The sequence below is a fragment of the Lepisma saccharinum genome, chromosome 15, assembly GCF_977018435.1.
Source record: "Lepisma saccharinum chromosome 15, izLepSacc3.1, whole genome shotgun sequence".
NCBI classification, from domain to species: domain Eukaryota; kingdom Metazoa; phylum Arthropoda; class Insecta; order Zygentoma; family Lepismatidae; genus Lepisma; species Lepisma saccharinum.
The window spans coordinates 18,203,982-18,217,329 of NC_139243.1; the positions used below are offsets into that span (position 1 = coordinate 18,203,982).

Consider the following 13,348-nt stretch of genomic DNA (forward strand, 5'->3'; position numbering starts at 1 on the left):
CTTATATTTTTTTCGAAGGAGATACTTTGAGTGTCGTCGCAGAGCCGCAAAGGTATTGTGCGTGTGTTCACTCGGGAAGCCCTTCCAAAGTTGCCATGCTCGTGTCTTGTTGGCCAGTACATCCCGCACTTCGGAGTCGAACCAACACGGAAATCTACGAGAAGATATTTTCCCTGTAGGCACGTGGTCCGTCACTGCCGCTTGAATGACACCTGTAAATAGGTTAGCTGCCTCGTCGACGGTCCCGTCTTCCAAGATGCCCAAGGGGAAGAAGTCGAGGGAAAGTCTTATCTCCTCCCACGGCGCTCGGTTCCACAGGTAGCGTTTGTTCTGGATGGAGGGGCGATGACCTCTTCTAGGGGGTGGGGGGATGAGAATAGAAACATCCAAACTGTCGTGGTCGGAGGTCAGGAGGTTCTTACGTGGCGTGATACTAATATATTTTAGGGTGGACAGAACATAATCCAGGTTGCTGTCCTTCCTGGTGTTGAACAAATTATGTTGTTTCAGGTTTAAACCACAAATGAAAGTTTCAATAAACCATGCGTCGTTCGTACATTTTGCTGTTCCATTCACAGGGTCTTGCCAGTCAATTGAGAGGTTGAAGTCGCCGAAAAGCGCAACGTCTCCCAGGGCAACTGCCGCAAGCAAAGAATCTCGACATTCTTCGAGGAGGAACAAAGGACTGTTTTTATGTGGCCTATAGTAAGAGCCAAGGAGAAGCTTCTTGGCACCGGACACTGAAACTTCCACCCACAGTATTTCACAGTTCCGTTTTAAGTCGTGGCGTACTTTGCTTGGCCATTTTGAGTTAACACAGATCATAACGCCCCCACCACGAGTCGTACGATCGTTCCGATATATGGTGAAATGGCTTGCGAATGGCAGCTCACTGTCACAAACGTTTTTTGTCAACCACGTTTCAGTAAAAATTAGGCAGTCATATGCCATGAATTCACACGCAAAAATTGCACAGTCGCCAAGCTTATTCTTAATGCTCTGTGTATTTTGGTAATACACAGAGAAATTTGCCACCGTTTTCACAGGCTCCGGATTCACATGTATGTCCCCGCAGATCAAGGCCATGCACAGGAGGTGAAAGTACCGGACCGGGGTCCCCTTACCTGCCGAGCGTTGTTCCCTGCTGCTGGGCGAAGCCATGGCGGAGACACGCACACGTGTCGCCGCGAGTGCCGGAAAAGAAAATCTCCTCTGAGCACATCTCCACCGCAATAGTTCAGAATCCTTTGACACAGCGGATGGAATGCTACACTGAAGCCACGAGTACACTATGATTAAACACAAGCCGAGAAAAACCACTGAAAACTCTCGAAACACAGGACGACGATCAGCACCACTATTACAACTTGCCGCCATCTTATTGACGAAACAATTTTGTGTTCAATATGACGAGGCAAAAAGCTGATTTTAAACACGCCAAAATGTTTCTCAGTATAATGGTAATCATTTTGTCTGTCCAAAGCCAGGAAAAAGTGTGATGGGAATCAATTAACATAAATAATTATATGTTTGCAACATTGGCACATGCAGGTGTTGTCCGCTTATGTCGCTTGTTAAAATTTGAGTGACGTTTCGCTCTTTCCCCTGCGGCCCTATAGCGAAGCATTGTCCGCTTTTGTCGCGGAATTTCCTCTTGTCCGCATTTGTCGCGGCTCCAAAAATTTATTTACCAAGAGCAGCATTCCACGCGTATTTTTTCTCCCGTATTATTAATGAAAGTATAACGATAACAGGACGTGGTCGACTGTCTAGAATGTTCGTAAATATCTTCGCGGCCACTGTACCAAGTATCATATCAATTATCACATTCATAGAAATGCTTCATGTGAAAGAATCGGACGTTGCAGCGAAAACTCCATTTACTGCCATTATACGAATACCATGCACCGAGACCAACACCAGCGCCTCTAGCGGTATCATATTCGAGTGCTTAGAACCGTGCCGTTTTCCACACTACGTTATTCAAAGCGCTGTATTTCAAATAAATGTATATAAGAAATGGTGAATAAACGTTAGAATTCTGTAACAGACAACCGTCGTGTATTAACTAACTATATTTAAGAAAATGTAATAAAAAAATAATAAGGTAGTGTCTGTTGCCACGTTCTTTTTCTGCTGGAACCTCAAAAGAGATGAGCATGGCAGCAGACTCGGTCTTTGTTTTATCGTGATTTCATCATGATATGTATGCAATTACGTCTGTAACACATACTGTGAAATTGTAGCGATTACTTTCACAAAAATGTTTTAAGATTAGGTCCCTTCTTCTAATAATAAACATAAATTCTCTCGTAGTTAGGTTAGGTTCTGTTAGCATTAAAATAAGGTCGAGTCTGCTGCCACGCACGTGTCAGCAGTAAGAATAAGCGTCAAATTTGCTCCTGCCACGTAATTCGTCTGCTAAACGGATGTTACAAATCTTAAGAACAGATTAATACGAGAAAAATGCAAGTTTATGATTAGTGGGAATGAATGTACAGTGGGATCCATGAGTATTACCGTGCAAATTGTCCATCACCATGCTTGTGCACTTTATTTGACCCAACAAGAGCTTCAAGAATGAGAAGAAAACTCAAAACAAGCTTATGACAACTTCCGCACCAGCATACAAAAAATTCCATCGCTTAAAAACACACAGGATGCGAGAGAAAAATTAATGAAAATAGTCATGGACAATTTGCACGATAATACTCACGGATCCCACTGTACAGGTAATTTGGAACTACGAGAGCATTTAGGTTTATTATTAGAAGAATGCTAAGGGACCTAATCTTAAAACATTTATGTGAAAGTTATCGCTACAACTTCACAGTATGTGTTACAGACGTAATTGCATACATGGCATGATGAAATCACGATAAAAGAAAGACCGAGTTTGGTGCCACGTGCATCTCTTTTGAGGTTCCAGCAGAAAAAGAACGTGGCAGCAGACACTACACAAATATAAGTTCTAATCCGGGGTCTGGGACTAATCGCACAACCATTCAATGGTCACAGACTATAACAAATGAAAAAGAAATCGTTTTGATAACATGTAATTTCTTAGTTATCTATGAAGAAGAAATAAGTTTCTTATAAATGTGATTTGTGTGACATTTTCTGAAATGATGAGACTCAAACTACTGAATAAAAATATTCATCGTCAGACAGAAATCGGAGAGGACTATCATAATATATGTAGACTGTGTTTGACAAGAACTAGTTTGAAACTTCACTTGTATCTAGAAGAAGGACAGAGACGAGATATTCAAGGAAAAATATTAAATTGTTTATCCCTTATTGTGAGTGTATTATATTTTTCAACACTTGTTCATTCGTTACACCCTCCAGCTGTCCCGGTACAGTGGGATCCATGAGTATTACCGTGCAAATTGTCCATGACTATTTTCAAGAATTTTTCTCTTTCATCCTATGTGGTTTTAAGCTATGGATTTTTATGTATGCTAGTGCAGAAGATGTCTACAACTTGTTTTGAGTTTTATTTTAATTCTTGAAGTTCTTATTGGGTCAAATAAAGTGTACGAACATGGTGATGGACAATTTCCACGGCAATACTCATTTATCCCACTGTACCTGTTTTGGAGTTCACCATCTAAGGGTCCACCCCCCCCAACCCCCTGAATTTTTAGGACTTCTTTTTTATCTTCCCAGAAAAGTTTTGGGTAACAGTTTCATACAGCGGAGACACTTTTCTTCAATTTTCCACAAGAAACTACTTACGGAAATGAGTTTCTCCAAGGTTTACAACGTTCGTCAAGGTATTTTCTTTCATCGTGGAATATATTTGACCGGTAAATCATGTATTTTCAAGAGAAATATCTCACTGACGCACAATTGCCATTGCTTTCATTTGCTTGCCCTACAACAACCGGATGCTGCATACGTTTGATGATGTAAACCCCTGTCAGTGTTTCAACTCCTCCTTTTTTTTTTTACTATGCTTGCCTAACGTAACCAAACCTAACCTAACCTTGTTGGAAATAGTTCGTGAGGCTATCGGTCAGCTACCGTGCATAATGGTTCGTGGGGCTATCCGTAAATGGTTTGTGGGGCTATCCGTGTATGGTTCGTGAGGCTATCTGTCAGCTACCCATGCATGATGTATAATTTCCACCAGTGACGAACATGATAGTAGGTATTTTTCGGTGAAGAAGGTTGAAACACTGCATACCCACAACATGAGTCAAGATGTGCCTGCCATATTGTGTGTTCCGGAAGCGAAGAAAGGAATAAAAAAAAGCACTCAGAATGTGAATAATTGCATTTGTTTTCATGTAAAAAGCATAATTGCACCTTGAACTATGTTCCGCAATACACAATTTGTAAGTACGAACCATGCGAAACACAAAATATCCGATTTTAATGTGTTTCCAATCTCTGAAACTGGTACCAAGTTTTGGGGTCGAAGTCCCGAACGTTTAATTCTGAATGTCGAATGGCGCAGAGACATTTTGTTTTCCATTTTTTGTTTTCTAATTATGTCTGTTAACACATACTTCAAAGTCTTCATGATAACCTACTGCATGTTTTCTGGAGAACAACTTTTCCCTTCTATATACTTCTGCTATATATTATCCTTTGTTTGCAAGCAGCCATTTGTTTACTGTAGTCTTGGATATGGACTGCTGCTACCATCTACTTCATGTGTGTTGGGTGTGAAGGGGTAATTCATTGCTAAATGCTTTCATTGTTAGGTTAGGCACAATATCTTTAGAGCTCTTAACGTTAATAAAATATCCTTAATCCTTTCATTGTTAGGTTATGTGGTTCTGGTTTAGGGCTCTTAGCATTAAAATAATGTACCTAAATACTTTAAACACCTAATCATGTAATATTTGGTCTTGAGTATGAAACCCCCTTTGAGCCTCGCATGAAAATTTTGTACAAAGTGTCTTGAGTTTACCGGGAAAAAAGATTGCTTGCTTGCATAGGCTATATTTCAAATCATAATTTCTCTGGTAACAATAGTTAGTGAAGCTTTTAACTGTGCTAATTAATTTCTCTGAGCTTCAAACTTACTCCCACAATTTTTTCTACTATTCTAAAACACTTCCTAGTTCTACTATAAAACAAAGAAAAATCATTAAACATTAGGAACTGTTACCAGGTTTGGTTGTAAAGGCCTTATCAAAGTTTTTAGAACTCGGAAATATGTATTTATGCAGTTGCGATTCAGAAACAATCACCCCCCCCCCCTTCACAACTTAAGATTGTCGGAATTATCCCTTCATTGTCCTTACACTAAAAAAAAGTAAAGTGTTCCCCTGTGCTTAGCACCACTCCATGAAGGCATATATGGGGTGTGGGGGGTAACGTGCAACACTTTCTTGATCCGGTCGTGAGTGGGGGTGATGTGATCAGCACCACGCCCCTGACTGCCTTTACCCCCCAGGTTTCCCCAGGTACCCATGTTATTCGATGCTGGGTGGGCGCCGGGGCCGCTTCCAACGTTAGAAAAGTTCCCGGATTTGAACCGGCCGGGGATCGAACCCGGGACCTTTAGCATGGTAGTCAGATGCGTTACCGACTGAGCCACCTGCTGTGGTTTATGAATTATATCTACTAGTTACAGAAAATACTCCACAGTAAGGTAGGGACTAAAGAGTAACTTTTTTTCTTTTAGGTGTTGGCCCTCCTTGTAGCTTTTGAATTATACAGTAGCTATATTGTCAATGATTGATTTACTTTACTTAATGTTGCATTTCTGCCACCCTTGTCTAACTGTCTAAATATGGGTGAATTATGATAAGATTAAATGGATGAAGGGACAATGGGCCTGGTCAAAGCAAACTATTGTAGGTGGCAGCACCCCTGTTGTGTCCCCACTCTTTTGATGGGCAATTGTTCTCCCATTGAAATACATGGGGAATTTGATGCTGGGGGTGCTGCTATTACATTAAATTGCAAGTTTAATTTCATCTTAACCTCAGAAATTATGTCTGAACATGGTAGATAAATAATCATTGCTGTGAAACTAAACATTTTAGTAAGATGATCGTCAACAACAGAAAGAATATTGGAACTCAAGAAAACCTTAAAATTTGCACAGCACTTGTTTATGTCACTTGCAATTTTCACAATTTAAGTTCTTTATTCTTGTGAATCTGGTCAAGAATAATAGGCCTACATAATAATACCACACGACTGTACTTTTATTTTTATAGTTGTTATTAATAACTGACTCCTTTTTTACGTGATGTCATACTTTTCCTCATGGCTAGAAAATATAGTTCTCTATTTTATACATACACATTTATCGAGAAGAATAGTTATTACAAAAAATAATTTATATTCTGTTTTGTGTCTCGCAACCTCTAGAGCTTTCTTATTTACAGGAATTATAATTTTAAAATTTGCTGTAACCCAACACAAAAAGGACAAAAATACGAGGGGAAAGTGTCTGCTTAATACAAAAAATCATATGTTAATATTAAGTTATAGGATAGGGCATAGTGTTTAATAATAAATATCATGCACTTATTCACTTAATACATTTCTTTCTTTGTAATTTGGGGAGTTTTTCCTTCCGCTGTTCAATTACACATACTCGCAAGAAGAGGAAACATAGAAGCGTAGTGTAAAAATCTAAATGTTTGTATTATAGACCCATGACAGCTAGGGACGACCAAAATTACGTCAAGTTTGGTGCTCTTTGTGCATATATATACTAATTGTAATATATATATAGTCTATGGGCAACGTGGCCAAAATCAAGAATTCGGTATAATTTGGGGGGTACTAATTTTCCTTTATGCCACAATTATGTGGATGTGTAAGGATATCAAAAAAAACATGCTTGCCATCTCAAAGAGGTAGCTAATAGAATATACTATATTTAGCCCGTCTGAGCTACCCTGCCATTGCACTTTAATATATTAATTCTTAGGTTCAGGAGAATGTAATTTTCGGTAACTTATTACTTGCTATATAATCTTAAAGGTTTGCTAAACACATTTCTGTTATCGATTTACATGAGAAATTCTTACCTTCGTTGAAAATAACATTTGAATAGCCATCCTATCATGCTGCAATGTAAAGCTTATATAGTCTATGGGCCAAGTGGCCAAAATCAAGAATTCGGTATAATTTGGGGGTACTAATTTTCCTTTATGCCACAGTTATGTGGATGTGTAAGGATACCAAAAAAACATGCTTGCCATCTCAAAGTGGTAGCTAATAGAAATGGTGGCCAATCCAATATGGCAGATGTTGACATTTGAAAACTATATCTCAGAAACCAACGGCCCGATCTCAACGAGCTTTATTTTAAATGAAAGCTTAATATATGTTCTATATTTAATGTTATCTTAGGTTTTTCGATAGGAGCAACTGTTAAGTAGTTAATTTTTTACTATTAATTTTATATTTATCATTAATTTATTAATAATGTAGGCATCTGAGAAGAAAATGTTCCAAACAAACGTTACAGCGTAAACACCTTTAATTTGACATATTACGCTTGTTGGTTTTCACCATACAACCGGGTCCTCTTGATCACAAGGCGACGACTTTACACTAAGCCATCAGGGAGGCTACCTTTGTATGGTTGTATGTATGGTCTCCTGTGTATTGCTCATAGGAATATATGTGCTGAGTGCTCCAGTACCGCCTCGGTTTTCACCTTTGGTAAGGAGATTTTAGAGACACGCATGGTTATCTTTTATACATTGTAAGGGGCTTGGCCTCATATAATATGACGCGTGAAAATAGCCTAAGTGCTGATGCATACAAAATTTTAATTTCAATCAATCAATAACATTCTTCCATGAACATCGGTAACAATTAAACAAAATTAATGGCTAGTTAATACTACAACAACAAAAACAACTATTATTATTATGAATATTATTATTAATGATAATAATAACAATAGTAATGTCAATTATTATGATTATTATTAAATGTTATTGCATGTATATAACAATAATATACTCATGGGCGTTCGGAAGGAGGAGCAAGGGGAGGCCACAGCCCCCCCCCCTTGGAAAATGAAAGTCAACCAAAAAAATAAGTATTTCACACATATAATTTCATTTTAGCCACAATAATATGTGTTAATTATTGCATGAACACCATAAATTCAAATTTAAGCAATGTTTTTTAGGGAACAACACTATTTTTGGGGAAAATTTGCCTTCGTTTGCCCCCTCCCTGGAAAAATACCTTCGTTGCCCCTCCCTGGAAAAAATCCTGCGGACGTCCATGTATATACTGCTCAATAGTCAATGCCAGTTACAATACGTGTAAGTAAATAGGACTAAGGACACATGCTGCTAGAAGAATTCGATGCACACACTACATAATTCCTTTGTTTTATATGAATTCTATGGTAGAAACCAACAAGTGTAATATGTCAAATTAAAGATAAGTGTTTACGCTACAATGTTTGTTTGGAACATTTTCTTCTCAGATGCCTAGATTATTAATAAATTAATAGGGCTGAACGGATGCCGATACTCTCACCAATACCCACCGATACCAATGCCGATACCGATACTTGTTTGTATAATTCCAAATTTAAAATGACAGAAGGTTATATATATATATATATATGTGTGTGTGTGTGTGTGTATATATATACCGGGTTTTCGTAAATGATTGTCGGGGTTTCCTCATTGTTGTAATCGATCTGGGTGAATGACACGGTGAACACAAATGCACCATATTGTTGAGAAACTCAACAAGTTTCCGGATTCTGCCGCCAGGCGGCAGTTTTCTAAAATGGCGGATATTACTAGTGAGAAGGCGTTCTGTGTCCTTGAATATCACGCAACGAGGTCCGTTACAGTTGTGAAACGACATTTTTGTGCGCGATGTCGGAAAGATGCACCGTCAGACAATTCGATTAGAAGGTGGCATGCACAGTTCAAAGAAAGAGGTTGCATTTGCAAAGGCAAAAGCAGTGGTCGACCATCAGTGTCGGAACATGATGTGGAGCGAGTTCGTGAAACCTATCTACGGCACCCGTAGAAATCGATTCCTGCTGGATCCAAGGAACTCAACATTCTGAAGACAACATTATGGAGTGTTCTACGAAAACGGCTAAACATGAAACCATACCTCCTAAGTCTGCATCAAAAGCCAACACGTAACGACAGTTGTGTACGGGAAACTTTCGTCAGCGATATGCAAAATCTCATGGCTGACGATGACAATTTCATCGGGAATTTCGTTTCCACTGACGAGGCGACATTCCACCTAAGTGGAAAAGTAATCACACACAATGTGCGCATATGGGGAACGGAAAATCGTCATCAGTTTGTTGAGTTGGTTCGGGACTCGCCTAAAGTGAATGTTTTTTGTGCTGTGTCACGAGAAAGGTGCACGGCCCATTCTTCTTCATGGAGAAAACGGTTACGGGATTGACATTACTGGATATGTGGAATGAGTGGCTATCTTCAAGTGGAAGAAGATTCTAACACCTTCATCATGCAATTGGATGGAGCCTCACTTCACTTCCACTGTGAAGTGCGATCATTGCTCAACAGAACATTACCACAACGTTGGATTGGGCACGGGAGTGATGAGGATGAATACCTTTCATCATGGCCACCTCGTTCCCCTGACCTTTCTCCTTGCAATTTTTTTCTCTGGGGATATGTAAAAGATACAGTTTCCCATTACCCACTACCATTGAGGAACTGAAAACACGCATAACGAATTCCATCAACAGTGTTACACGTGATATGCTATCCCGAGTGTGGCAGGAAATGGACTATCGCTTAGATATCTGCAGGATATCGCGAGGCGAGCACATGGAACATTTGTGACTTTGTCATAAAAACTTGGTGAGTTTTCTAACATTTTGCAAAAAATTGCATGTATCTATCTTTATTATGTAAAATACAGTGCTTGTTTGTAACCCCGACAATCATTTACGAAAACCCTGTATATATATATATATATATATATATATATATATATATATATACATACACACACACACACACATATATATATAAATTATATGTGTGTGTCTGTGTAATTATTATTATTACATTATATCAGCCGATTGACTTCAATACAGTGGTATTCCGAAGTGACTTTGCTTTCAATATACTTTCGGCAAATGATTTCTAAGAAAAAATAAATGCATAGTTCTATCACTTGGCGTGGGAGGAAATCCAAACCCATCATTGCACTTTCCAGAAACTAACTGTCGTTCAAAGAAAATTATCCCCCTGCCACGTTCTTGTGCCGAAACACGCCTGCTGAAACCCAGTCGGGACAAACAAAAGTCTAAAGTTGGAAAGGAAAAGGGGGATTAGCCCAGGTATTTGAATTCCCAGGAAAATGCTATGTACTATGTCTGAGACACGTCCACCACTTTCATGGGCGATGACCTTTTTGACTGTGGGAGGTCTCTAAAGAAAGTGGAAGGATTACCAACAGGTGCATCGTTGACTTTCGGGACCTCATTGGTGTTATTGTTACAGGAGACCGCATCTGTACGAACAAAGCCTGGTAAACTTCGAACAGAACTAAACAGAAGCAGCGAACTCCTATTTGGATAATTTCTTGTTATGCTTGATTTGCAAGATACTTGACCACGAGTCTTATCTGCGTTCAGATCTTTGTATCACGCACTTGCTGTTCCTGGAAACTTGAGTACAGGTTCATTTAACAAATGCACAACTGTTTTTCATTCTTTTCAAAACCAAAGGTAAGTAGGAAAAGGTGAACAAAACTTTGAAATGGAAAAAGACAATTGGTTTTGGCCGCGCCTCTAGCAACTCAAGAAAATGGTATCTGCTAGTATTGGTGCAAAAATACCAACCGTCGATACCGATCGACTCAGCACTATAAATTAATGATAAATATAAAATTAATAGTAAAAAATTTGATTTTGTTTTACTAATCTGTGGTTAACTGCTTAACGGTTGCTCCTATCGAAAAACTAAAGATAACATTATATATAGAATATATATTAAGCTTTCATTTAAAAAAAAGTTCGTTGAGATCGGGCCGTTAGTTTCAGAGATTTAGTCATTTTTTCAAATGTCAACATCCTCCATCTTGGATTGGCCGCCATTTCTATTAGCTACCACTTTGAGATGGCAATCATGTTTTTTTGGCATCCATTCATAACCATGTAAGTGTGGTATAAAGGAAAATTTGTACCCCCAAATTATACCAACATCTTGGCTGGCCCATTGACTATTAGGGCAACCAGATGACGAACAAAATTATTTAGGGACACACCAGGAAAAGTTTGGCAATGAACAGCCCCATTACGAAGTTATATGGATGACAAAACAACAAGTGTTGTAGATGATTATACTGTGAGTCCAGGTGCTAGAGACTCTTGTTGCATTTACCATGGTGCTTTACATGGAAGTGAAGTTGGCATTTGGGTGTCATTGGAAAGGGTAACCCCTGTATATTGGCAACAATGAGCTTAGTCATTTCATTATCAATGCCCAGTCAAACCTTCTGTGCTGCTGCCAATAGTAATTCTTGTGGAACAGCAGTTGTGCATTATAGTTTTGTATATCCCAAGTTCACTTCTCTGAATTGTCATCTTACTACCTTGAAATTATGTACACGTACATACCCGTAAACTGGTCATTAAACCTGAAAGAACTGTTACGACATAGAGTTTATATTAGTTTGAGGTTGAGGAATAAATTGTACCAAGCACGAGTAAAGATAATTACCATATCATAGAAGATAATTGATAATAAAGTTCTTCACAATCATCCATGTTACCACATGCAATCAGTAATTTAATTTGTACAAATGAAATAACATACCTTATACTTGTTTGTATTGTCATCACTTGTTGATCCAAGTAGCCAACCTTAGTGGCAGAGTAGTTAGCACAGCAAGCTACAGTGCCAGGGGTCCTGGGTATGAATAGGTATGGGTGTTCTATGTAAGTGTCCATTCATCAATTTTATCATAACATCAGTCCTTATCTTTACGATCAGCCAAAAGTGGCTGAAAAAGTGAAGTAAAAGAGAACAAATGAATCAATTATTGATCCAATACAATAAACATGGTCTTCTTCTGGTAAAATCACATGTTTTAAAGGGTTAAATTGTTATAAGGAATATGCAGTGTGTCCAAGTTTTATCCTTTTTAATTTAACCTGTTATCGGTTGCGTTTGCTTGACTCACACCATAAGTCAGGCGTGAGTGTGGTGCTCACTCTTACTTTTAAGGCACATTTCACTGAATCTTATTTTTTTGAAGTTTATTTTTTGTACACTTCAAGTGATCTGTTTATTATATCCCTTCTTCTTTATTACACATTTGTTTGAAGATGTTTGTTTTCAAACAGCATAATACCGTATGTCATCTAAGTGCAAAAAAATACCACACGTTCCTCAAAGCTGCCATGAAGAACTCTGGGGCAGTTCCATCTGTGTTCCACAAATCTTATATAATATAAAATCACTTAGACATATATAATATAAAATCACTTAGACATGTTTCGTATTTTTCTATTAACATGTATCATCTCATTAGAATGTGATCATATTGCTTGTGACACATTAAAAGTCAGCTAGAGAGCACCACAGGTCAATATTTTAAATACTGTTAAAATGGCAATTCATTAAAATTGAAAGTGAGTGCGGCGACCACCTGCGACCGATCGTGGGTTGCTTTAAAGTCCACTTTATGCACAGTAATGCTAATGTTGACTGGATCCACAGTTTAAAGTGGGATCTGAACCACTATTTGCCTCCACTGGGTATCGAACCCGAGACCCGTTGATTACAAGGTGACGATATTACCGCTGCGCCATTGGGGAGGCCCTTAACAACACAAGGTTTTTCCTTTTAAAGTTCATACAATTTTCTGCTGAAAACCAATGTTTATTGGTTGAAACCATGAATAACTAGGGTGACCATAATATTTTGACACAAAAATGGGACATCCTAAAGAGATCAGTTTACCTCCCCCCCTTCCTGAAAAATCGGTTAGGCCTAATTATAAAATTATTGTTATTATTAACGTATTATTAATTAAAGGATGGATCTCATAAATGATACATCGCAAACAATGAATGAATTATGATCTCCCAATGTCCAAATGCATTAATTATTATAATCTCGGTATGACTTTCTCGTCCTTTCTGAACAACCTTTGATGTTAGTCCTATGCTGAAGTTTAGTAATGCCAGAAGTATTTAGCAGAAGAACCAATCTTATTAAGAGCAGCTTTATTTTTCATCAACAGTTTGTAAATCTCCCCGAAAACCTTACCCCTCATATCAGAGACACAACTCTAGATTTGTCTTTTGAGTATGAGTCAAGACAACTTTAAATTCTTGTTGCAATTCCGTAAAGAAACTTCATGCTTATTCACTGCTCTACAAATA

At 38.3% G+C, this 13,348-nt stretch overlaps 1 protein-coding gene across 3 annotated transcripts in view; it reads left to right on the forward strand.

Annotated features, from left to right (window-relative positions):
• Positions 1–3,070: 3,070 nt before the first annotated feature.
• Positions 3,071–13,348, forward strand: part of LOC145999407 (uncharacterized) — a 33,331-nt gene continuing 23,053 nt past the window's right edge. For all 3 annotated transcript variants that reach the window (XM_083136361.1, XM_083136360.1, XM_083136359.1), the window contains exon 1: positions 3,071–3,302. In XM_083136361.1, coding sequence (XP_082992487.1) covers positions 3,126–3,302 — 177 coding nt within the window. In that variant the 5' untranslated portion in view covers positions 3,071–3,125. The remainder of the gene's footprint in view (positions 3,303–13,348) is intronic.